This window comes from Takifugu flavidus, chromosome 15 (genome assembly GCF_003711565.1).
Source record: "Takifugu flavidus isolate HTHZ2018 chromosome 15, ASM371156v2, whole genome shotgun sequence".
In the NCBI taxonomy this organism is placed as follows: Eukaryota; Metazoa; Chordata; class Actinopteri; order Tetraodontiformes; family Tetraodontidae; genus Takifugu; species Takifugu flavidus.
The window spans coordinates 9,896,589-9,923,623 of NC_079534.1; the positions used below are offsets into that span (position 1 = coordinate 9,896,589).

The 27,035-nt window shown below is 42.8% G+C and overlaps 2 protein-coding genes across 4 annotated transcripts in view; one reads left to right on the top strand and one right to left on the bottom strand.

Annotated features, from left to right (window-relative positions):
* The window catches only part of zzz3 (zinc finger, ZZ-type containing 3), a 17,313-nt gene extending 7,366 nt beyond the window's left edge, over positions 1-9,947 (top strand). For 2 of the 3 annotated variants that reach the window (XM_057056656.1, XM_057056657.1), the window contains exons 3-12: positions 746-884; positions 1,091-1,238; positions 1,333-1,469; positions 2,032-2,103; positions 2,756-2,857; positions 3,007-3,102; positions 3,443-3,592; positions 4,569-4,703; positions 7,626-7,726; positions 8,377-9,947. In XM_057056656.1, the coding sequence (XP_056912636.1) occupies positions 746-884; positions 1,091-1,238; positions 1,333-1,469; positions 2,032-2,103; positions 2,756-2,857; positions 3,007-3,102; positions 3,443-3,592; positions 4,569-4,703; positions 7,626-7,726; positions 8,377-8,521 (1,225 nt within the window). In that variant the 3' untranslated portion in view covers positions 8,522-9,947. The remainder of the gene's footprint in view (positions 1-745; positions 885-1,090; positions 1,239-1,332; positions 1,470-2,031; positions 2,104-2,755; positions 2,858-3,006; positions 3,103-3,442; positions 3,593-4,568; positions 4,704-7,625; positions 7,727-8,376) is intronic. The other variant, XM_057056659.1, reaches the window with a different exon arrangement.
* A 425-nt stretch (positions 9,948-10,372) lies between these two features.
* Positions 10,373-27,035, bottom strand: part of ak5 (adenylate kinase 5) — a 42,275-nt gene continuing 25,612 nt past the window's right edge. The window contains exons 8-14 of the mRNA XM_057056674.1: positions 26,411-26,484; positions 20,749-20,794; positions 20,011-20,055; positions 16,816-16,979; positions 12,128-12,244; positions 11,696-11,890; positions 10,373-11,007 (exon numbers count right to left, since the gene is read on the bottom strand). Of these exons, the coding sequence (XP_056912654.1) occupies positions 10,942-11,007; positions 11,696-11,890; positions 12,128-12,244; positions 16,816-16,979; positions 20,011-20,055; positions 20,749-20,794; positions 26,411-26,484 (707 nt within the window). The 3' untranslated portion in view covers positions 10,373-10,941. The remainder of the gene's footprint in view (positions 11,008-11,695; positions 11,891-12,127; positions 12,245-16,815; positions 16,980-20,010; positions 20,056-20,748; positions 20,795-26,410; positions 26,485-27,035) is intronic.

Genomic DNA, 27,035 nt, shown 5'->3' on the forward strand with positions numbered 1-27,035 from the left:
TCTGGAGAAGGTATCATTCTTCCCTTTGCACTAAATGTGGATTAGTTGATTGTGATTCTATGATGCGAATTCCTGAAAACAGTTGACTCTCATTTTTGCCCGTGGGATTTTTTTTTTGTTTCTCTTTTGAACTCAATGAAAACTACACACCATGCTGCAGTCAGAATGGATTTCCTTCAATTCCCTCTCCAAAAATTGATCCAGTCTTCTGCTTGACTAAGTCCTTGTATTAAGTTGTAGTGATGAAGGATATTTTAAAATTCATGTTGGTTCTTCCTGCACTGCGTGCCCTGTCAGGCCTCTGAGGCATATCTTATATTACCTCAGTCAAGCGCTACCTCGGTTTGTGTTTTGGATTCTTAAGAGGAATTGAATTTCAGAAAATAAAAAGCAAAAACGCACTGTAGAATGTTCTGAGCCCTCCATATTTTGCTGTCTTAAGGTATTTAAAATGTGTTATTCTTGGTTGCTGTGTAAATAATGTGCATTTCTTGGTGGCTTAAGTTTTTTTTAGTCTGTAAAGGTTTATCCAAAGCTAATGTAAAATTGTTTAGTTATATAAGCCTTATTTTAAAATGGTTTGAAAATGTTTGCGAATAGCAAAAATTAGCTCTTGGCCATGGTTGAATTATGTATTTGGAGATTTAAATTTTCATGCACTGCAGAATTTCAAGCGTCAGATTGAAATGATATAAGTTGCTCCCATCCTTCCACAGTTTTTTAAACCTAGTTTGCTCCATATCAGTTATCAGAGGTTGCTGCAGACCATCAGTGTTCTGGAGGCACAGCGCACACAGGCCATCCTGGACCTGGAGACACTGGCATGTCACCAAAGAGAGGCACTAGATGATCCCATTAAGTTTGTGGAGCAGCTGCAGGAACAGGTAATGCATGTACAGCAAGATTCATTCATTTTTTGCAAAGGTCAATATCATCATGTTTCACTATCAAGACCCTTGTGTTTGAGTGAAAAGGCACATGTGCTTTCACACAAGTTCAATAACAAGGAATTTCTTTGTGCTTTTACATTTTCAAGCTTTGTTGCAGAAATTCAGACTTAAACTGTGTGCTGTATTGAACGCTTTTACAGGTGAATTTGGGCCTACCACGTCCTCAACGAGTGGTCCAGCTTCCTGATATTGCTTGGGGCCACTACACCTCCGGCCTTGGTGACTTTGAGAGAGAATTTTGTGACAAGAAATGCAAAACCAGAAGACTAAAGCTGATGTTTGATAAAGGTATATATACCACACCAGTTAAAAATCAAATGCTGTGTGTAATGTAGAATGATTAACACATACTCAATGATATAATTCGATTCATTCACAATAGGTGGGCTATTTTTTCCCTTTTTAGGTTTGCCTGAGCGACCCAATAGTCCCATTGAGCTTAAGAGGGAAGGTGAATCCTCCAGTATGTACTCTCCTCTTCCAACTAGCGATGCTCCAGGAAATGGCAGGCAAATACAGGTATATTTACACTCATCTGAATTCCTTTTAGCCATAAAATTTAACAGCTTCTCAGCTGTAATAATAGCTAACAGACTTAAGACTTCTATCATTTGTCTCTTATGCAGGTTTGGTTGTCTTCACATGTACACATAAACCCTTATATGCATCTTCAATAAGCTACATTAACAGTGTTCCCATACATTCATTGTATATGCAGACCACCACAAATAAATAAGTGCCACCATAACTACACTTTTCTGTTTTTGGTGCTACGCTCTTAAACACATTGTGATCGGACTGTCTGTGATTGTTCCTCGCGTAACTAGACTTCTTAACACACCTGGTCACAACAAGAGTTGTGATCTGATACAGCTGAAAAAGCCTCTCTGAAAGGTGAAACATCTTCAAGAAAACTTCAGTTGATTCTTTTCTTACTCTATAGAAAAACCCTGACCTGGCTGACTGACAATCTTCAGACACAACTGTTTACCACACCTTCAGAACAGAAAATTTCAAGTCACATTTGTCAAACTGCTCATTTTTTCTGTACATCTTTCTGTCACTTGTTTCTTCCTGATAGATCATCAGGGGGAGGATTTGTCACCCAAACAAGCCTGACACTTTTAACCAGCTTTGGACTGTGGAGGAACAGGTAGATGACCAGATTAATTACTGTAATAATTTTGTAGTTGTTAAGGCCACTGAATACTCTGCAAGAACAAAGGCATTTGTTCTCTCTTTGAACTTCTCGCAGCTTTTTCTTCACACATCCTTCAGGCAGAACTTTTTTGTTGTGTGGCTTCCTTTGAAACTATCCTGTGAATGGTCATACTTTCAAAATAGGTGGGGCTAAAGTGGAAATAATCTAATTCCCTAATTTTCCGCTGGTTCAAAGATTGTAATGCGATAGTTACCTTTGACAAAAACGCCACTGTCACGCAGTGAGGCAGTATGAAAATGTATACAGCAATTTTTGTAAATCATACAATGATAAAATTGTAAATGGGTAATAGTTTGTGGAATTATTTAGTCTGTGCAAACATGAGGTTATCTTTTGAGAGAAATTTCACACCTGAAGATGTCTCAATTTCTCATGTATGACAAAAGTAAGTCTAATAAGTATGAAATATCCCCGCCACACTAACAAATGTATCTGTTTTTGCAGGGTATTTAGAACCTTTACTATATTTTTACATGTTTCTTGTACTTGTTCATCTCTGTTTTGATTAAAATCCTCATTTTTTCAATTACAAATACTATGATTTATACTGTTCTGTAAAAAATGAATTTCTTTATTTTATTAGAAAAAACTGGAACAGCTTCTTGTTAAATACCCTCCTGAGGAAGTTGAGTCCAGGCGGTGGCAGAAGATTGCTGATGAGCTCGGCAACCGCACAGCAAAACAGGTACATTCTGTTAGTTTACGTTTGACTGGTGTGATAACTGCATTAGGTATACTTTGATGAATGTTCAGTCAACACTATTACATATAGCAGTGCTTAATAATCATCTGGCTGGCATTATACACCACAGTATTCCTTTTTATGCATTCTAGGTTGCCAGTAGAGTTCAAAAATACTTCATTAAACTCACAAAAGCTGGTATCCCTGTGCCAGGAAGGACACCTAACTTGTGCATGTACACTAAGAAGGTATTTATAAAAGCCCTTAACAATTCACAGTCTCTTATATTATTCTGCTTCCCTGAACAGCTGTTTTTAAAGAAAATTGCATATTTCCTGGATTCCATTTATATAATAAATGTAACCTATATTTTTTAATATTGCTAATAAAAATATGTTTTAATGAAAATATACTTTATTTGTAATGCGCTTTTTATTTATTGATGCTAGACGCTATTGTTTTTATTAAGTATTAATCTAAATAATTTTATATTGAGTTTAAACACATGGCAAATCAGTACATGTTTAAAATCAAGTACTGATACTGACAAGATACTGATTTAAAATCGGCCCGGTCTTTGTTCCTCAGGCATCCAGTAAGAGGCAGCACCACCTCAACAAACACCTGTACCGGCCATCTACTTTCCTGACCTCCTATGAACCTCCAGTTTACATGGATGAAGATGATGAGCGCTCTGCCTATTACAGCTTTATGCACGACCCTTCAGCAGAAGAATCGGTGAGTTAGTGCCACTGACGTAGCACAGGAAAACAAAACTTTGTCTTTATGCCTTTGCACATATTAAGATTCCCAGTTTCTTCTTTCCCAGGAGATAGTTTTGCCATTGATTTAATTCCTCTTGCATTACTAGTCAATATTTTCATATTATTATAATTTATTTGGCATCTCTTTCAAATAGCTTTTATTTCTTATACCACTAAAATGTAAGTACTGTGCATATTAAAGTCCTGAAATTTGCTGCATCTGGTTGTAATGGGTTGATAAAAGAAATACTGTATATTTATAATAGTTTGTTTTGGCTTCATTGGCAGATAAAATCTATTAGGCATGGCTGTGTAAGTATATTTTGCCTGTGCTCCCTGCCACTGCACCACTGCTTCATTTCAACTTTTACTTCAAGTGTGGATCTGAGAAATGCAGTTAAATAACTTTCATTACATCAGGGCAAAACTGTAAAATTGGATAAATCTGATTCCACCTTGACTCCACCATTGCTGATGTTACCTAAGCACTGACATATTTTCTTTTGTTTGATAGCAGTAACTTTTAAATAAAACCCAGTAAACCTACTGTGCTGAGAGTACAGGCTGGCATCTCCTCCTGCACATTACTGTAAATATTACCACACCCGTAGAAAGAAAGTCATAAAGAATTTGACTGCATTAGCAGGAACTATTCAATCTCTGGCAAATTTGGAAGATTAGAAGGAGTTTTACTTGAGTTTCTGTGAAGAAATGTGTCTTAGAGTTAATGTAGTTTATTAATCTTGGTTATTTCTTTCTTACTGAATTTAGTATGGGCTGGATGTGTTGAGACACTGGGTGCCTCTGAAAAGAGAATGAAGAAGACAAAAATGACAATCTTTCAGCAAAATATAGCAATCTGTCTGCTGGACTTTATTTATTGCGAAAATGTTGTATTTGTCATTGTTTATGCATTTCTGGATGACAGTTAGTATCCCCTGTCTGTTCAGGATGAAGAGTCCATACCCATGGAGCTGAGAGATTTGCCAGAGTACAAAGAGCTTTTACAGCTAAAACGACTTAAAAAAAAGACACTTCAGGACATCAGAGAAGACAAGACCAGGGTCCAGCACATTGGATACAAGGTAAAGAACAGCAATTTTATATTACTATACCGCTCAGTTTGACTGTAATATATTTTTTGATTGAAGCATAATTATCCTAATCTGACTAAATGGGAGTGAATGTTATGAAGCCAATCAGGATGATGTGCATACACAGGTCTGTTATTTTTGGAAACTTTAATTTAAAATACATCCTTGACATTTGGTCACACAAATTTCAAGGAAAGTATCACTGTTGACGTGAATGAAACAGTAGCTTAACAGCACTGCCGTTGTACTCTTGAGCAAGGTACTGAACCTGCAAATGCTTAAATAAGGCCATGGTGAACCCTGATAGGCTCCATCGTGACCCAGAAAGGGATAAAGCAGTCAATAAAAAAGAAGAAATATCTCTTATGTAAATATTCTAATCATTCTTTAGGGTTTGTTTCACGCAAACATGTTTCAGCCTTTTCTTCTAAGTACACTATAATAGAAGACCACTTTTTCAAATAAATTTCCTTCCATAATCTCAAAATGGTTGTAATGTCTTCCCTGCATTTCAGTTTTCAAGCTAAGATTCCATTCTTTCAGTATCGGTGGATGTGGCTGATGCCAGTTTACTGTCAACATTTTTTCAGCAAGAATTTGTTATTTTTCCCCAACAATATATGATGCGCCATCCAAGAATAATTAGTGGATTTTAAAGGTTACATTCAGATTCAGTATTGTTATATTTTCTCCTTGCACCCTTCACTCCTTTATTGCTGTACGTTTCCAATAAAACTTGGCTGGGTTTTAAACAATCATATCCTCGGGTCCCTGCTAATCTCTTTTTAATCTCCCACCCATTTTGACTATTGAGGTACCTGCTGCTCTTCCCAGGAAACGTTCCACTCTGATAAGGTTCAAAAGTTTTAACTCTTTTAACTCCCTGTAATTTTCAAAGGTAGTGTCTAATCTGGAAAAAAATCAAACGGAAGAGGACACTACGAGCACTATTTCACTGATTTTAACTAAAAAAATATATGTTTTTTCTATCAACGAATATGTCTTTCCAGTGTACACGCCATTAATTCCCATTAATCCATCTATATTGAAATCAATCAATCTGTTCCTTACTGTATCTAGGTACATCGGCCCCTATAAAGTTATGAAGTAGTTGCGCAGTACATCATACTACACCTATAAAGTATAATTAAATGCAAAATATCGGCTGATCCAATATAGCCATTCAGATTGGTGGAAAATCTATGTGGTGTATTTATGGTTATCTTAGACCTTGTATAAACATATCGGGTTATTTTGGCAATCCAGTAAAGAAAAGAATCACATCCACACCATCACATTTAAGAAAAATCTCTGTCCATATGTAAACACAAGAACACACAACGAAAAAGCTCCAGCTTAAGTACTAGCTGGTAGTGGTGCACCTTTAATGGCCAATCTTACCATGATCTCTTGGTCTTCGTTGTGAGGGCAAAGGAGTTCGCACAAATTCAATAATGATGGTGTGATATTCAAAGGTTCTCTTGCCATTCTTCCAGATGACTGTAATTACATTATTCTCCAGGTTGTCTCACCAACTAGATCTTCAAACCAGTCTGGAGAAAAACATTAATGGCTGCAGTGACCGTCATAGTTTATTGGATGGTTTTGTGACCTCCATAAGGCATTCTTATGGTACATTCTTAAAGCACAACTGTATGTTTATGTAAAAATTCTGGCAAGTAAATTCAAAAGCAAAACAACTTTGGCCACATCTGATATTGCAAACAAGGGCAGATGTGTTTGCAATGGCAGACAAAGCAAACCAACACATTGCACACACCTGATATGTGGGGGAAGTGGGGGGGGAGGGAGAGGGAGGCTTCCTTTCCTTCTTCCAAACTTGTAGAAAAGTGTCCAAGTGGTCATTTGCACTTATGGATAGAGAGGGTCAGATAGATAAAGTAGGGTAGATAGTCTGATGGCAAAAAGTGTACATTTTCATCTCATCAGACCAAAGAACCTTATTCCAATTGATGTCGGAGTCCCCAACTTGGCTCAAGTGAGATTTCACTTGAACACTTTCACTTTCAAAAGTGACAGTTTCTTTAGCAAAGTGATGCAAAATCCAGACTGCAGGCCTCAATAAGTTGAATCAGTGGACTATTGCTAATGGATGGGCAACATTCACCCTGTAGAACCTGGAGAAATTCTCTGGTGAGGCCCATGAAGTAAAGCTGTAAAGGTCTTCTATTGAAACTCCTCTTATGGTGGCTCATGATGTGGAGATGTATCTGGTGGAATGGAACCTCACGCCAAATGAGGGGGGACAACTACTCTTCCCATATGCTTTGCTGGTTACATGATTCCACAATGGAGTGACAAAGCTATTGTTTACTCAGGGCACGCTCCTTAGTAGGGCCACCATAACAAAGGGAGAGCTGCTCTGCCTGTTGAATGCTCACAGTTACTGTAATATAGGCTCTCAGGAAACGAGTGGATGGTACTCTTGCATTCATAATCATGTGTCTAAATTGGCCTTCACAATTGCTCAGTGATGCCTTTGGCCCTCCAGCAATCAAATGCACAATTTGAAGAATTTAATGTTGTGATGTCGTATCTGGCCTCCTAGCCGGGACAGATCTTTTTTGTCTGGGAGACACTATGGTGCACGACAACAAAGGAAAGTGTCCACTTTGACATGAAAGATGCTTTTTTCCCCCGCCATTTTAAGTAAAAAAAAAAAAAATCCTTTTATAAAATTTCTTGTATGCAAGTAACAAAATGGGGAAATATATTTGGATATCTGCAAATCATTCTACGTTTAAGAAAAACAAAACACAATATCTGGTTAAATGTAAAGTCGAGGATGAATGATTTAATACAGAATTACGTTCTTTGCATTTATGTCAGCAATACACTGATATTTAAAACTGCTGTATAAGGACCCCTGAAGTTATCCCTGTGTGTTTGCAGTGTGACGTCTGTGGCATAGAGCCCATCCAGGGAGTGCGGTGGCACTGTCAGGATTGTCCACAGGACAACGCAACTGATTTCTGCTCCAACTGTTCGGACTGGTAAGAGCCGATATCCCCCACATCCATCACAGTTTGCATATAGAAAGAAAAAAAACTTAAAATATCTGATTTTTGTATGTCACTGATTTTTTTTTTTTTTTTTTCATATTTATATCGTATTTAATCATGAATGCATTTATTGCAGGTATTGTAAATTGTTGTGCTTGCTTTGATAATAATATGGTTCACTTTATTAAGCCAGTATATTTACTTATTAATGTGAAGTCACCGGCTTAGACTCAAGTTTTTGGACAAGATGAGAACTTTACAATGATATGAGGTTAATGATGATGTTCCATCAGACGCATTGGAAAGTAGGCTCGTTGACCACTGTGATCGTTGAAATCTTTGAATTATTAGCATGTCAATAAATATTAGAACCTAGTCCTGGGCTTGATTTGTTGCCATCATCTTACATGGTGTGAAGAGAAAACTCTGAATAACAGCAATGTTTAATTTTTCAACCATAGAAAACTGCCCCAAATTTAATTCATCTTGTAATATACGGTATAATACCATCTTACCAAAATACAAGTAAAATTATGCATCTTCTTTTTCCTTTGGAATGTATCACTTGATTCTTCCTAATCACTAGCAAGGCTTTGGCACCTAACCTCTCAACACTTTCCCTTTTTGGACTCGTCCTCCAGCATTTTCAAGACTGAAACCCACAAGCCTAACCACCACTTGGAACCAGTGCACCAGCCAGAGACCTATCTGGACAGGGACTACTGCCTGCCACAGAACACAGGTTACAACTACTTGGACCCTAACTACTTTCCTGCTAACAGATGACAGGGTGCCAAGCTTGTGTAGCTCCAGGCTCTCTTTACGTATCCCACAGGCTAGTCTGTGCATGGCTCCATCCTCCACTTCCAACAAAATTAGCTTAACCTTCCATCATGGAGTAAGCCCAGTAGTAAGATAGACAGCCAGGAGCTTCAGAACAGACCACAGTGCTACTGGTGGAGGGTGGGTAGGGCAGATTGCAACTTGACCTTCCTGGCTCAACCAAAATGTTGGCCATGTTGGTTCCTCTAAACTCGAGAGGCGTATTCGACATCACCCAGAAGTGGATCTGTGATTTTAACTTCACAGTATTAAATAAATCAACAACAAACGGAAGGCACACTGACATTCCTGACTTCAGGAGGGCGGACCCCTGGTTTTTCCTTATACATCTTCACCTTACCTCCCTGTGCTGCTTTGAATTGACCAGGTGAAGCACCACCTAATGGAGCTGTTCAGCTCGGTGTACTGTGGAGACCTAGGCTTGGTTACACCTAGAATTGTGTATGTGTGTCGTATGTGCAAGAATGACAACTCTTCTAGCTAGGTACCTGTAGAATGAATACTGGAGTTCCAGTCACATTGATAGTAGATGGTGCTGCCAAGAGAGGAATTTGGAAACACCCGGTTTGATGTGGAGGTTTATTTTTCACTGCAGAAAAAATGGACCTTCTGCTGTTCCACAAAATGTTTAACAAATAGATATGTTACTGTGTCAGCATGGTTCTGTACCTGCCACTATTGCACAACACTGCTCTCTACCCTACAGACATATTTCCTTCAGAATTTCCTTTTCCTGATGCTCTCTTCACTAAAACAGCTACCAAGGTCACACTACATTATGGAGAGCAAACCTTTTTGACACGCAGGTGAAACAATGGGTAGGAATCTACCACTGGACTGTGTTTTCATCGTTATATCTCCTTCCCCAGAGTGTGTCCTTGTTAATCATGTTGAGTGTACAATTGTACGGTGAAAAGTAGCCAGCGCTAGTTATTGTGTGCCATTTTAAAAGTTGTTTTCCCCTCCCCCCCAAGGCATGGAGGAATTGCACCTCTGAACCTCATCACAAACCTCTCTGTTGCAACTCATTGTATGTTATCATGCCTCTAGATCTTTTTCTTTTTAAAATTTGCAGTCCACATTAAAATCTCCATGCAAAAGATTTTTTTTTTTTTTAATCAATCTATTTAAAAATAAGATAAATAAGGCAGAGGTTGGTTCCTCCAGGGTGGATCAAAATACACAATTTTTATACACATAGATTTTGTTGTGCTTGAGTAGACACCATTTTGTATGGTTTTTGTCTCCTTTCCTCACCCTTTTTGCCCTTCCACAATATCTGTGTGTAACAGTCTGTTCTTATGAGAAAAAATGTAAAAATGCTTAAGGAGAATTGTGGAAATAAAAGAATGTGAAAATAGTGTTTCTACATCTGTGGTTCCTGTTGTATTTTTAAAGCTGCCTGAATGACTTTGAAAGCCTCACTAAGACTCACTAACTAAGACTATAAGACTCATAATGAAAGTAAGGGCCAGGTAGAGCCAGTTGCAGTTGTGATTGGCAAAAGGTTAGCATTGTTGGCTCCAGTATTTAAGCTTGTTTAATCTATAGCTATTTAACTATCAAATGTAATAAAATGCTATTTTGTTATTATATTTTTGATGGTCTCTTGTATCTTTTAACACAGTGCAGTTAAATGCCTAGCCTGTTGGCTAGGGCAATGTGTTAAATTGAGCTACAACCTCAGTTTTAAACTTAAGTCCTACATGTGACCTCACCATCTCACCATCAGGGGCCATTATATGGGCTACATGCTGTGTTCAAAACACCAAAGAAGGGCACACTGAAATCCTCTACTTAGTAAATGCACTTTTATTGAACATTAAATACCAGACTTAAACAAGCACCTGTACGATGAGCTTGAAAACATATAAATGCAGAATTCTGCAGTAATCTGGATATTTTTTTTACCTTCTGTTAAATGCACAAAAGTTAAGCTTGATTGTAATTCTTTAATGCTTGGTACAATACAAAACGCAGAGCTGTACACAAGAGGAAAAATGGCACACACTGAGTCTCAAGACTAGGATGGCGGTGGCCTTGTCTCAGATTTTCTGGGGCCAGAAACGGCAGATTTCACATTAATCTGAAAAGAATGCTCTCAAGTCACAGCAGGAACGTGATATTTGTCAATACAGCATCTGCTGCAGCCTATATTGTAGCCAGTGTACAAGAAAAACAATGTAGATGGGTGAAGCAGAACGTGATGGCCAGGTACTCTGTCCGAAAAAGGCTTTAAGGAGTGAGCTGGGGAATGTGGGGGGCATGCGCGCCATCTGAGCCCAACAAGCAGCTGTTTGGTGTAGATGTCAGGATCAGCTTCTTATTTGTACAATCTCCTTCACAACACCTATCTGTCCAAATCAGAAGGTCTCCATCACCTGGCAGATCTGGGTGAGGACTTCATCTGGTGACCTCTCAGCATCAATCTGTGGATGGAATCAGAGGTGTCAGTCAAAAGCATGTGCTGGGTGCGTGCACCCAGAGCGCAGGAGGCGAGATCTGCAGGTCAAAACACAAATTCACCAGTTATCCTATATGTCCTCATGCAAGTTGTGAAAATGTCTTGGAGGCACCAAACATGCAGCAATCTGTGTTGCATTATAAAAGTTTGTTTTCTGCTAATACCGCTATACTGAGCTGAGCCTTTATTTTCACTGCACAGAAGGTATTATGCATCTTTTAAAAAATGATAGATTTCAGGCATTCTGAAGTTGAACAAACTTCCTGATGAAAATGAATCTCTCCTCATTAACCTGTATGGAATATGAAGATGGGTGACGACAGCATCACTATAGCCAGGCTGCAGTAGAAGGAAAATCTTTATGTTAACATTTCAGACAAATTGTACAGATTTTAATTTATAAACTCAGTTTTTGTTGTTTATAGAGTTTTTATCACATTAATATGTTTAGCTATCTAGTTATATTAGTTACATGATACCACAAAAATAGATGAAGCACCGATTGATAATATCTTATGCTGTTTTTGTGGCACCCAGTGCTCCATCATTTAAATGCCCTTTCTGTCGGTGCAGATTATAATGCAGCTTTAGCATTAGTAAAATTAGCTGCCATTGCTAGCTAGTCATTCCTACCTTTACAATGGAACTCTCACCGTGTGCAGAATGCTCTTGTTTTCATAATGAGATATGAGTGCCTGACTGTCAGTGCAGAAGCTCTCAGCTCTCCTCTGCAGGACTCCGTCACTGTCAGACTGGACGGCGAAAGTGGATCTGCGCCGAGTCTGCAGACGTCTAGACATGGTATCAGCCGAACACCTCAGCAAGATCACAGCACTGGGCTCCCCCACCTGCCACCCCGGAAAGAGATAAGTCAAGTCAGTAGCAAATCGTGCTCCTGTGAGGCTCACTACTTTTGTTCAAGAAGCATTCACATGTGTAACTTTTACTTTTCATGTATTTTATAAAGAACTTCTCTAAAATAGAAGCATTTCAGAAAACTGGTCATACTACAATAATTGTTACTGCTCACAATGAGCATTTTTGAAAATAAAAATTTATAGGCTAGTGTTTGGTTGAACTGTGACCTTCGTCTCATACTCCTCCGCCCATCTCAAGTCTCTGGGGAAGTCACAGACCACAAGACCCTTCCCTTGCCTCTTGAATGAGTCTACCACATCGTACAGCAGCTCCAGCAGTGTGCCCTGAAAATTGAACATATAAAACGCATCCAAATTCATAAATTCATACCTCCTTCTATGGAAAGCACATATATATGGCACGTTTTAGCATGACCATTCACATAAAAGTGCAGTGCAGTGAAGTTGACAGATAAACTGTCAACTTCACTGCACAAATACCTGAAGGCAGCATTTATAGAATTCCATCTTGTTTATGAAGATAAAGCCCACTATTTGATCAAAAATATAGTTTTAAAGTCACTTTTGGTCTGTTCCATTGTTGCTTCAAAACAAAAAATTCAGGCATCAGGCATCTGTTTTGGAGCTACAGTATCAAACCACCTTATCGTGGTGGAGGGGTTTGCATGTCCCAATGATCCTAGGAGCTCCGTTATCTGGGGCTTTATGCCCCTGGTAGGGCCACCCATGGCAAACAGGTCCTAGGTGAGGGATCAGACAAAGCGTAGCCCATCACCCCTTAATGATGATAAACAACATTGGTGCCAAGTTTCCCTTGCCCGGATTCGGGTCACCGGGCCCCCCTCCTGGAGCCAGGCCTGAGGGTGGGGCATGTTGGCGAGCGCCTGGTGCCGGACCTCTGCGCATGGAGTCCAGCCGGGCACAACCCTAAGAGTCAACATGGGACCCTCTTCCCGTGGGCTCACCACCTGCAGGAGGGGCCAAGGGGGTCGGGTGCATTGTGTGTTGGGTAGCGGCTGAAGGCAGGGACCTTGGCGGTCTGATCCCCGGCTGCATAAACTGGCTCTAGGGACATGGAATGTCACCTCTCTAGTGGGAAAGGAGCCTGAGCTGGTGTTCGAGGTTGAGAAGTTCCAACTAGACATAGTTGGCCTCACCTCGACGCACAGCAAGGGCTCTGGAACCAGTCTTCTCGAGAGGGGTTGGACTCTCTACCACTCTGGAGTTGCCGATGGTGAGAGGCGACGGGCAGGAGTGGCAATTCTCGTTGCTCCCCAGCTTAGGAGGAAAGGAGGCTCCCCTCTCATCGACCGGGGTAAACTCCAATACACAGGCATATTGGAGTTTACCCCGGTCGATGAGAGGGGAGCCTCCTTTCGCCTTCGGGTAGGGGGACGGATCCTGACTGTTGTTTGTGCCTATGGTCCAAACAGCAGTTCAGTGTATCCTGCGTAGCTTTGACCATGTCCCGGGGGAGGCGGGGGACATTGAGTCCAAGTGGACCATGTTCCCTGCCTCCCTTGTTGAGGCGGCTGACCGGTGCTGTGGCCGCAAGGTGGTTGGTGCCTGTCGTGGCGGCAATGCCTGAACCCGCTGGTGGACACCAGCGGTGAGGAATGCCATCAGGCTGAAGAAGGAGTCGTATCGGGCCTTACTGGCCTGTGGGACTCCTGAGGCAGCAGATAGGTACCGGCAGGCCAAGCGGAGTGCAGCTACGGCTGTTGCCGAGGCAAAGACCCGGGCATGGGAAGAATTCGTTGAGGCCATGGAGAGTGACTTTCGGACGGCCTCGAAAAGGTTCTGGACCACCATCCGGCATCTGAGGAGGGGGAAGCAGTGCACTGTCAACGCTGTGTATAGTGGTGATGGTGTGCTGCTGACCTCAACTCGGGATGTTGTGGATCGGTGGAAGGAATACTTCGAGGACCTCCTCAATCCAACCAACGCGCCTTCCAATGAGGAAGCAGGGCCTGGGGACCTGGGGATAGGCTCTTATATCTCCGGGGCTGAAGTTGCCGAGGTAGTCAAAAAACTCCTCGGGGTGGATGAGATCCGCCCAGAGTTCCTTAAGGCTCTGGATGTTGTCGGGCTGCCATGGTTGACTCGACTCTGCAACATCGGGTGGACATCGGGGGCGGTGCCGCTGGATTGGCAGACCGGGGTGGTAGTCCCTCTTTTTAAGAAGGGGGACCGGAGGGTGTGATCCAACTATAGGGGGATTACACTCCTCAGCCTCCCTGGTAAGGTCTATTCAGGGGTACTGGAGAGGAGGGTCCGCCAGATAGTCGAACCTCGGATTCAGGAGGTGCAATGTGGTTTTCGACTGTGTCCCTCGGGGGGTCCTGTGGGGGGTTCTCCGAGAGTATGGGGTGCCAGCCCCCTGATACGGGCCGTCCTGTATGCTCCCTGTACGATCGGTGTCAGAGTTTGGTCCGCATTGCTGGCAGTAAGTCGAACTCATTTCCGGTGAGGGTTGGTCTCCACCAGGGCTGCCCTTTGTCACCGATTCTGTTCGTGACTTTTATGGACAGAATTTTTAGGTGCAGTCATGGTGTTGAGGTGGTCCGGTTTGGTGACCTCAGGATCGGGTCTCTGCTTTTTGCAGATGATGTGGTCCTGTTGGCGTCATCGGCCCATGACCTGCAACTATCACTGGATCGGTTCGCCGCCGCATGTGAAGTGGCTGGGATGAAAATAAGCACCTCCAAATCCGAGGCCATGGTTCTCAACCGGAAAAAGGTGGAGTGCCTTCTCCGGGTCAAGGAGGAGATCCTGCCCCAAGTGGAGGAGTTCAAGTACCTTGGGGTCTTGTTTACCGGTCGACCTTTGTTCCTACCCTCACCTATGGTCATGAGCTTTGGGTAATGACCGAAAGAACAAGATCACGGCTACATGCGGCCGAAATGAGCTTCCTCCGTAGGGTGGCTGGGCTCTCCCTTTGAGATAGAGTGAGAAGCTCTGCCATCCGGGAGGAGCTCGGAGTAGAGCCGCTGCTCCTCCGCGTTGAGAGGAGCCAGATGAGGTGGCTTGGGCACCTAGTCAGGATGCCCCCTGGGCGCCTCCCTGGTGAGGTGTTCAGGGCATGTCCCTCCGGTAGGAGACCCCCGGGAAGACCCAGGACACGTTGGAAAGACTATGTATCTCGACTGGCCTGGGAACGCCTGGGGATCCCCCCGGATGAGCTGGAAGAAGTAGCTGGGGAGAGGGAAGTCTGGGCTTCTCTTCTTCGGCTGCTGCCCCCATGACCCGATAAGCGGTAGGGGGCGAGGATGGATGGATGGATGGATGGATGGATGGATGGAGTATCAAACCAAGGCCTATTTTGGAACATTCCACTGAAAAAAGAATTTAATAGTGACCCCAGCAACACCAAAATGAAAGGAGGAAGTACTGATGCTGATTGATTTTGGTTCCCGACTTTTCAGCTTTGTAGCAATGTAGCTCAGTTGTTAAAAGGAGTGCTAGCAGTGAAACTGGGAGGCCTAAAACGGGTTTGATGGGTTGGGAGTTATTTGGGTTTAGTGCTTATTTGACAACATAAGAGAAGCGGAGAGTTCTCGGTTCAAGCCCCGGTGTGGACAAAACATAGGGGCTGTTCTGGTAGCAGTGGTACCCTTGAGCAAAATACCGAACCCCCCAAATGCTCACACAGGGCCCTGTGATGAGCTGGAGACTCATCCAGGAGTGGACCTGCCTTTGCCCATATGCAGCTGGGATAGGCTGCAGCGCACCCCCCCCCCCCCCCCCCGTGACCCTGAAAGGGATAACGTGCTCAATATGGTGTTGCAATCACAGTGATCTACAGAAAAGCTTTACAAGTAATCACAATCGATCAATTTCATGTTTCAATTTGATGTTTGACATTCTGCTAAAGCCTCAGCCTGATAGTGGGGATGGGGTTATTTATGACCAATACTGCAACTGGGAACTTTCAGACAATTTTCACTGGATTTGTTTGTCATCTTGATAATAATCATTAAATCAAATATTTGGAACTTTCCAATTTTGCATCAGTTCTAGAGCCATGTTTATAACATGCACTTACATATAAACGTTGCATATAAATTGCAGTTATGTTATTGTTACCTTCCTCATTCAGCTAAGATTTTCAGCCAATAACCCACTGATGGATAAACAAACAACTTTGTCATTTTAGATATTGAATATTTGATCAACTGAAAGCTAGAGTAATAAATTCTATGCATTTAATTTATTCAGATGTAGTATTTTATAAACTTAAGATGAGAAATGAATAATCATGCAAACAAACCTATAATAAAATAGTGTTAAAGAAAACAAGTTATAAACATATTTATAAAAAAGCATATTCTATTCACTCAGCCAGGCTAAATAATGTTAATATGAATGACTTCACAGCTTTTAGACTACCACATATTTCTGCAGAGTTCTTCAAGCTGTTTGTGTTCCTGTCTGAAGAACAAACCTCTACCTCTAAGGAAAATACACCTTTTGCAATATTTGTGTTACATGTTTATTCTTTTAATGTCATGTATGACAGTAAATTATCTACTGGTTTGCGGCAGGGACCTCCAAATAAAGAATTCCTCTTAGGACCCCAATTTTATTCCAGCTGCATGTATCTGACATCTTGTTCTTTCTGTCCAGACCCAAAGTTGACCATAGGTGAGGATAGGAAGGTAGATGGACCAGTAAACCGCATCAACAATGCATCATGGATGCATGCTTGTAACATGTATTGTCACATGTATTTGCACATGAGGAATTTTCGCTGGTGCAATTCCCACTAATATTTCAGTTAAGTTGACCAAATGTATCAGAACATGGTTCTGACATCAATATGCTGTTTATGTGTTTTATTGTGTGAGTAATGAACCATAAACAGACATATATTGTGAAAGCTGATTGACACCAACCTCGGGCAGCTGCTCTCCTCTTTCCAGGATATCCTGAAGATGATGCCCTCGATCGCTGTGAGACTGCAGCTCAGCACAGAGCAGTTCAGTCAAAGTGACACGTCGCAGGCCAAATCTCTGCTCCATCCGCTCACACTGCAAAGATTTCCCTGAGCCTGGCCCGCCTTTAAATGCCCCCCCCCCACACACACACACACACACACACACACACTCTGGGTCATCTACAATGATAAGTATTCATTGAGACGTAATACAAAGTGAAGTGAAGGTGACAAAGAAAAAATGGTGAAAGGTGGACGGAGGACAGATGACAGGCGTTCATTTCTGTTTGAGCTAACTGTGATGTCGCCTGTGGATTTTTTTTCTGCAGCTTGAGTTCCGAAGATAAGTGTTTGTCTGTGTCTTTGTTTTTAGCAAAGCTAGCTACCTTAGCTATCACGACCAGTGGATCTCAAATGAAGGCATTATTCCGACGAGATAAAAACAAAACAACTTTTCTACGGTGCATATCATATCTAATGTTTTATTATTTGTATGTGCGGGCTCACCTGACACGTTTGAATAGTTGTTTTCCGTCATTTCCGTGTTCCAACTGTTCGCTTCCTGCCCCTCATCTAAATCTTTGGGCATCATTGGAATCGTGGGATTGCAGCCCATATATTCCTTGTTCTGGTAAAATCTTTTAATTTAAGATAGAGTTTTGACTGTGTGGTGTTTAAAATAATGGATATTACTGTATTTTAGCATTTTAGATATTATTTTTATTTTTCCTTTGCCCCCCTTTTGATCTTAGGAAAAGATGCTTTTAAACCATGTTAACAAGAATTATCTAAGTATTATCTAAAATACTGTCCTTGAATATTCGACACTGTTCTGAAAGACTTTTTCTTCAGGTTTTAGTTAGTAACTTTGTAATTATTGGTCTGGAATTTAAGCAAAGCTAGTTTTAGGATCCCTCTCACCTTCCATGTGACCCAGCTCACGCCCTTTTCACCTGTCCATATGGCCCTCCGTCCAAGCCCCCACCTCTCCCATAGATTATCGGCCACTGGTGCAAATCAAAGACGGTGGGGGTTCGTCTCCATGAGATCAGGGAGGGTGACTACTCTTACTGCTGTCATGCAGCAGCCCCCCCTATTATTTCAGGCATCCCAGTGTGGCCCAGTCCAGGATGTCAGTAATGGTGGTGATACTGATGGGCCAGCTTCCCTGTGTGTGGGTGATGTAGTTCTTCCTCTCCGATCATTGGTTGATACAGGGACTCAGGACAACCTGCTGGAAAAGAGGGAGGCAGAACAACCGGGCTGGACCCTAGAACCTCTGGTGACTCCCATAACCTGGAGTGCATTGGACGGGAAAATCATCAAGCTGTACATTAAGGCTGAGAAATATGCCTTCCATGGAACCTCTGTTCCTTTACTGGGTCTTATTATTCAGGAAGGGAGCGTAAAAGCTGATCCAGAGAAGATTTGCCCTTTGGTCGAGTGGCCCGTCCATGAGTCTACAGGTATCACCAACTTTAGAGCTGTGCGGTGACCTGCCGACCTCTGACCCCGTTGGCTCACTGAACTCTCACTGATTGCTGCCTATTCTCTCCTCTACCTGTCCTCCCCCTTCTCCTCTCTCTCTACCAAGCCGGCTATCAGCAGGAGGCTCCCGCTACATGAGCCTGGTCCTGCTCAAGGTTTCTTCCCGTTAAAGAGGAGTTTTTTCTGCCACTGTTGCTTGTTGGGGATCAGGCCCTGGAATTCTGTAAAGCGCCTAGAAACAATTTTGTTTGTAACAGATGCTACATAAATAATGACTGATTGATTTCGCTAACTTCTATTGGCGGTTCATCTGCGACTACAGTAAAATGGCCTCACCTCACCAGCTGTGGATTTCCGTTGGTCTCCCGAGGAAGACAAGGCAATTTGTAATTTCAAGGTACTGTTTTCTTCCGCTCCAATTTTGATCCAGCCCGGCCCTGGTCACCACATCCTGGTTGAGGTGGATGCCTTAGCTATTGGTGTGGGCGAGGTGCCCTCCCAGTTCTCCAGCCCTGACAGAAGGCTCCATCCTTATTCTCATACTTGCAGTTCCATCTGCTTTCACCCCTACCCTTGCTCATCTCATCCCCAAGTTCAAAGATAATAAAATTACTTCATTAAATTCAAAGGTGAAATTCATACAACTAATTCTAAATTATAACTTTTTTTCAAATGCCCAAATTGCCAGCAAACAGACCACAGCAAATTGATTCCTCCAGTTTATCATTTGTTGACTGATAGAGTTCCTCCATTCTTGGCAGAGTAGAAGATGACACCACCACTGAAACCGATGTCCTGGTTTGAATGAAAGAACTATTTTTTTGGTTCCCTTAAAAATTGACTTTCAGGTTGGGATTATTTTTTTCCAGTCTAAACGTCCCAACCAATTCATTATTAGGTTCTAAATCTGGCATTGAGTCCTCTTGGTGTAAAACTAAGAATAAGCAGTACAGACACTAGATGGATGTTGGGATGGTTATGAAGAGAGTGAAATGAATGCTCACAACATCTGTTGTTTCACCCTGGCCTCTGATTGAGGGGGTAGCCAGAGAGACCGCAAAAAGGGGCTAGGAGGCATTAACTGAGGTAAATATTAGAAGGAGGTGTTTTTGTAGTTAAAGCTTTTGGTTTAGCAGGTTACTTGTATATACTGTATAGTGAGGATTTTTTCCTGTCTTGGTTCAGTTTTAAAATCATCACTGGGGTATCAGGGTTAATCGGAGGCTCACGCTGGACTCATATCCACAACGTACCCTATAGAATAAAAGATTCACCCATCTGGATGAAATCACCAGATAGAAACCAAATCACGAACATGACTTCTCATCTGGTTTGGGCCAGACCCAAACACAGACCTGATAAATACTCAATTCCAAAGGATGCCAGCCTGAGTCCGATTGGGAGCTGGTCCAAATTCAGCCCGGATTTGGCCAGTAGTGCCAAAGGACACTGGCCCAAGTCCATTATGCACATCTGGTCCAGAACTTATAAAGGGTAAGGGCCAGGTCCAGACCACCTCATCTTTGCTATCTGGGTGGCAATTTCTTCCGAAACAATTATGTGTTTGAGAAATTCTAACTTGATATTTAAGGCACAATTCACCAAGCAACTAAAATGTAGATAAGAGAGACAGTGAGACAGGAAGTACTGTCCTACATGAACATACCCATCATGAAGATGACCTTTGGCTTCCTCTGTTCCGTAGGATAACCTGTCAGATTAAAGAAATTTAGAGTTTAAAATACACGCACACACACACACGCACGCACGCGCGCACACACACACACACACACACACACACACACACTCACACCCCTGTGAAGTTTATGGTAACACAACTTAACTGTCTCAATGCTCTTCCATATTCATTATTTATTTTTATTTTTTTAAAAAGAAGGTTAAGTTAATCAAGAGCAAGTGTTGCAATAAATAAGAAGCAGCTCTGATGTAACCTTTTTCTGCTATTAGTAATCTGGACGTAAAAATGACTGTGTCATTGCATTGCATTGAGTTTTCTGCAACCCACATCAATAAGCAACACTCTCTAACCAACATATAAACCTATTGAATGAACATATACTGTAAACCTAGTGAATTGTGTGGCTTCACTACAGTGTGATCACTGCTCAGCCAAGCTCAGCCAAGCAAAGCTGGTCGCCACTCCTATAACTGGGTATTTAATTGGATCATTTTTATCTAATGTATATACCGGTAATCTGCCTTTGACATTTTCTTCTGTTATTAGTGTGTTTAGAACAGTAATCAACAGTTTCTGAAATGGAAAATGTCTGATGAAATTCTAAACACTGTTTGTTTATGTGAAAATAATAATGTGAATAGTTGTTAATAACATCATTGCTCATGAGATTCATGGTGGAGCCTAGTGTGTTTGTCTTTCACTTACTCTCCAGAGTTCCCTCCGTGTGCCCGATCTCTTCCTCCTCTTCATCCTGGAAATAAAATTAGGCACAAATTCACATATATTTTTCAGTTCTGCATTACTGAAGTGACCAGGTTTCCTCAAGTGTCCAAAAATAACCATCAAACAAAGAACACAAGAAACATTAAAGGTAATATTTCAGTTCGCTCAAGCAGGCTCTGAGTCTGTGGGAGGCTGAAATCACCAGCAGCATCTTTCAGCGAATCATCTAAGTTACAAAACAAGACTGAAGATGTAAAGCATTTATTAATTAATATCAAGCATACTGTGTGCTATGTTATTTAGACAAGAAATATTTTTTGATTAAATCATCATTCCTTCCACAGATTCAGCTCTTCCTCTATTTTACACAACTTGATGAGGGGAGGGGAGGAAATGCAACTGGCATCATTAATATCAGTCTTGGTACAGAAACAAGACAAACTCTAATATCTGATTAAACCTGCTATTATTCTCCGTGTTTTCTACATTCTTTAAAATGTTTGCAAAGTATTAATTATAGATGTCTCTGCCTAATTTTTAAAGTTAATCACCACTCTAGAAATAAAACATTAAAAACATTGCTGATTAATAAACTTTATAGGAGGGGAAAACTAAACTTGGAAGGTGAAAAGATGAGCATTGTCACGTTCAATATGACCATACATTCAGTGTATAATGACCACTTGCCAATAGAGAGATAATAGCATTATTATTCTTAAGTTATTGTGATAAATTGCATTGACTGAATTTCATTTTTTCTTCCACAATTTTTTCCTCCACCCTCTAAGATGGAGTATGGAACAGTTACACTTGGAATATGCTAAAATACATTGTTCTCATTGGGTCTTTTTACAACATCTGAGATGCTAACATAATAATATTGATATAATGTAGATATTATTACTGATATAAATTACCAATGGTTCAAATTAGGATTATAATATCATTGTTAACATCAAAACAATGGAATGTGTTATGTTAGGTGATATTTTGTAGATGACTAGAGAGATAAACAACATTAAATGAGCTAAATTATAACCATTTTAAGGTATTGGGTGAAATTCTCTAATGAAGCATCAATAAGGACTTTTTTTAAATTACATTTTAGAAATTAGTAGTATAAGGGTGTCAGTAAATAAAATATGCATGAAAAGACACAATTTTAAAAATGTATTTCCTGGTGCTGACGTCAGGTTGCTGTCACTTGACTATTTGGCTGGAGACAGATTAAGGTTTGGGGCCAGCGACTCCAGCCATCTTAAATAGTGTGGAGGAGTCCTAGATGCCAGTGACAAACCAGCTTGACATTTGCTTGCGCCAACTGCTATGATGACTCAAAAAAAAACACCCAGCACACTGTTTACATGAGTGAGACATGATGACAGGTGTTAATCCTTTTCCTTGGTGAAAGAGAGGAATTTGGAAGCAGATTGTTCAGAATGAATGTTAAGTATTTTTGTCATTGTTTAATGGTCCAAAGTCTTCGAATGAGACAACTCTCAAATAGAATTGTCCAATTTTGTCATCTAAGCTGTTTCAATATGAAAAAATAATGGGATTTAAAAGAAAAATAGCTCAAGTACTATCAAGTACCTGAAATTGGAACCAAAATATTGATTGATTGATTGATTGATTGATTGATAGATTAATTGATTGATTGATTAGTCAATACATGTAATTAATGGCATTTACATGTGGGATGTGTGAACTATGAAACTTGAAAAGGTTTCAAACATTCTTTGTCGGTGTTTACCTTCCCTGTCCATATTGAAGTGGCCTGTCAAACCAGTCAGGGGAGGCTGTTGAATCATCACCACATACACTACAACATTCTGGGTCTGTCATATTTGTTTCGTTTCGTTTCGTTTTCTCCCACTTATCCGGATCCGGGTCGCGGGGGCAGCAGCTTCAGGAGGGATGCCCAGACAGCTCCCCAGCCACTTCCATCAGCTCTTCTGGGGGAACCCCCAGCCGCTCCCAAGCCAGGCGAGAGATGTAATCTCTCCACCTAGTCCTGGGCCGGCCACGAGGCCGCCTCCCGGTGGGACATGTCCGGAACACCTCTAAAGGGAGGCATCCTAGCCAGATGCCCGAGCCACCCCAACTGACTCCTCTCGATGTGGAGGAGCAGCGGTTCTACTCCGAGCCCCTCCCGGATGTCCGAGCTTCTCACCCTATCTCTAAGGCTGAGCCCGGCCACCCTGCGGAGGAAACTCATTTCAGCCGCTTGTATTCGCGATCTCGTTCTTTCGGTCATCACCCAGCATTGATGGCCATAGGTGAGGACGTAGATTGACCAGTAAATCGAGAGCTTTGCCTTCCGGCTCAGCTCCTTCTTTACCATGACGGATCGGTTAAGCGCCTGCATCACTGCTGACGCTGCTCCGATCCGCCTGTCGATCTCCCGTTCCATCCTACCCTCATTCGTGAACAAGATCCCGAGATACTTGAACTCCTCCACCTGGGGCAGGACCTCCTCTCCAACCCGGAGAAGGCACTCTACCTTTTTCCGAGCGAGGACCATGGACTCTCACTTGGAGGTGCTGATCCGCATCCCTGCCGCTTCACACTTGGTCGCGAACCGTTGAAGCATTTGTTGGAGGTCCCTGTTCGATGGCGCCAGAAGAACTACGTTACCCGCAAGAAGCAGCGACGAGATCTTCCGCCCACTGAACTCGAAACCCTCCACTCCCCGGCTGCGCCTAGAAATTCTGTCCATAAAAGTTATGAACAGAACCGGTGACAAAGGGCATCCCTGGGGAGGCCAACCCTCACTGGGAACGAGTCCGACTTACAACCGGCTATCCGGACCAAACTCCTGCTCCTTTGGTACAGGGACTGGATGGCCCTTATCAAGGGACCTTCCACCCCATACTCCCGGAGCACCCCCCACAGGATGCTCTTGGGGACCCGGTCATAAGCCTTTTCCAGGTCCACAAAACACATGTGGACTGGTTGGGCAAACTCCCAACTCCCCTCAAGCACCCCAGCAAGGGTAAAGAGCTAATCCGTGGTTCCACAATCGGGGCGAAACCCGCATTGTTCCTCCTCGATCAGCGGTTCGACTATCAGTCTAATCCTCTTTTCCAGCACCCTGGCATAGACTTTCCCAGGGAGGCTGAGGAGTGTAATTCCCCTATAGTTGGAACACATCCTCTGGTCCTCACTCTTAAAAATAGGGACCACCACCCCAGTCTGCCAGTCAAGGGCACTGCCCCCGGTGTCCACGCAATGTTGCAGAGGTGTGTCAACCAGGACAGCCCTACAACATCCAGAGCCTTAAGATACCCCGGGCGGATCTCATCCGCTCCCGGAGCTCCGCCGTCGGGCAGATGTTTCACTACCTCGGCAACTCCTGCTCCGGAAATTGGATGGTCCACCTCCTGGTCATCCGACTCTGTTCCACCTTGAGGATACGTGTTGGTAGGATTGAGGACCTCCTGGAAGTATTCCTTCCACCGCCGGATAATTGCCCCAGGAGACATCAGCAGTTCCCCACGCACACCTAACATGGTTAGGCTAAGGCGCCGGACAATTTGCCAGAATCTTCTTGGAGCAGACCGAAAGTCTTCCTCCATAGCCTCACTGAACTCCACCCATGCCCGAGTTTTTGCCTCCGCGACTGTTGCAGCTCCAACCCGCTTAGCCAACCTGTACCGGTCAGCTGCTTCCGGAGACCCACAGACCAGCCATGACCTGTAGGCCTCTTTCTTCAGCTTGACAGCTCCCCTCATCTCTGGTGTCCACCATCGGGTACGGGGATTACCGCCACGACCAGCACCAGCGGTCAATCATTGACCTAGCACCAGCCCAGGTTGTCATGGTGCCAAGAGCACCGATGAACAACCTTATGTTCAAACATGGTGTTAGTTATGGCCAGACTGTGACTAGCACAGAAGTCCAATAAATGAACACCACTCTGGTTCTGATCGGGCAGACCGTTCCTCCTAATCACGCCTTTCCAAGTCACACTGTCGTTGCCCACGTGAGCGTTGAAGTCTCCCAGCATGGAGTCCCCAGTTAGGACACTGTCCAGCGTCCGTCCTAGATCCTCCAAAAAGGGTGGGTACTCTGAACTATTGTTTGGTGCATACGCACAAACAACCGTCAGAACCCGTTCCCCGACCCGAAGGCGCAGGGAAGCAACCCTTTCGCTCAACCGCGAGAACCCCAACGTCGAACTAGAGAGTCTGGGGGCAAGCAAAAAGCACACCCCCGCTTTCTGTCTCTCACCCTGAGCAACTCCAGTGTAGAAGAGTGACCAACCCCCCTCAAGGACTTGGGTTCCTGAGCCGACGCTATGTGTGGAGGTGAGGCCGACCATATCTAATCGGTAATGCTCAACCTCCCTCCAGCTCTTTCCCCGCCAGAGAGCTGACGTTCCATGTTCCAAAAGCCAATTTCCATAACCAAGGATCGGACCGCCAAGGCCCCCGCCTTGGTCCGCCGCCCGATCCACACTGCACCGGACCCTTCATGCTCCTCCTGCAGGTGGTGGGTCCACTGGAGACGGGAGTGTCCACATAGCTGGTTTGGGCTGGGCCCGGCCGGACCCCATGGACGTAGGTCCGGCCACCAGGCGCTCACCATCAAGCCCCAGCCCCAGGCCTGGCTCCAGGGTGGGGCCCCGGTAACCCTCCGGGCTGGGTACGGGCTTCCCTTTTAGATGTTCCATGATGGGTCTTGAACCATTCTTTGTCTGACCCTTCATCTAGGACCAATCTGCCTTGGGAGACCCTACCAGGGGCAAACTGCCCCGGACAGCATAGCTCCCAGGCTCATTGGGGTACGCAAACTCCTCCACCACAATAAGGTGTTGGTTCACGGAGGAGTGTCATATTTGTGATGGGCCAAAAAAGAAATTTTTCTTTATGAAAGAAAGAGGTCAGTGTTTGATCTGGGATGTCTTTTATGAATGCAAAAGGCTGCACTTTATGTCTACCAGAGCATACTGTCTCTGAGCACTAATATATATATTTAAAAAAAATCTCTTTCTCGCCCACCTGGGCGGTGCCTCCTTCAGACTCGAGTCCTCTACCTGAGGCCTGGGAGTCTGAGGGTTCTGCGCAGGATCTTAGCTGTTCCTAGGACTGCCCTCTTCTGGACAAAGATCTCTGATGTGGTTCCTGGTATCTCTTGGAGCCATCTACACAGCTTGGGGGTTACTGCCCTTAGTTTCCCAATCACTACTGGGACCACTGGTGCCTTCACACCCCACATTCTCTCTATCTCCTCTTTCAGCCCTTGATATTTCTCCAGCTATATATATATATAAATTTATATTCCCTTACATTAAGTTACAAACATTAAAAATGTACTTAGGCTTGTACAGTGAAAATGTAGGATGCTGAACGCAACACATAATTGGAAGAAAACGTTGATGGGCTCTGACAGCAAAGAGACAAAATTAGCCATGATGCCACTTTCACAGATCATATCATAAAAAATACATTTTATATTTGAGGCCACAAATATGTGATCACAAGGCTGCAAAGCATCACCATGCTATTTCACAAAAGCACCACTTCCTCCTGCCCAGACTTCCCATACCTTGCTGTTTTCTGTCACTCAAAACTGCTACATAGTATTAACCAATATTGTACTGTTACTCAATTACACTCACACTTTAGCGTTTGAATGTTACCTCAATGTCCTTTCCGGCGACAGCTGCGAAGCTACTGGCTTCACCAAACAAACTGAGATCAGGCTCATTGGGACCTGAGGACAAACAAGGAGGAGGACATGATTATTTAACCATCAGCAGGAGCCAACTTCATTTAAATATTTGATTCCGATCCATTATTACATTATTAGTAGTAGTAGTATTGTTGTTTTATAGCAGTGATGATAATATATTATTGATATATAATAGTTATTATTATTATAGAAATACACATATTCTTATTTTAACTTCTGTTGTTTTTTGCTGATATTTCTGCAGTCAACTTCAATTCAAAGCATGAAGCACAAAAGCTATGTGTGGCAGCTGCTGGGCTTTTCAGTCACTATCTGAGAGATCTGGGGCTGATGAGATTTTCCTGCCAATAATGCTGAAAATGTCAGTGGTTATATTCTGTGCAGATGTGAAACATAAAAATATCAAACCTTTATCAGCATATGATTATCATACCAAAATGTTTAATGTTGGAGCATCTTGACCATTTTCAGCAACTCTTCAACTACGTTCAGAAAATATTCTAATGCACTTACAATACAAACCAGCCACTTTGGTGTACCACCACCATTTTAACACCAACACTCTCAGTCTT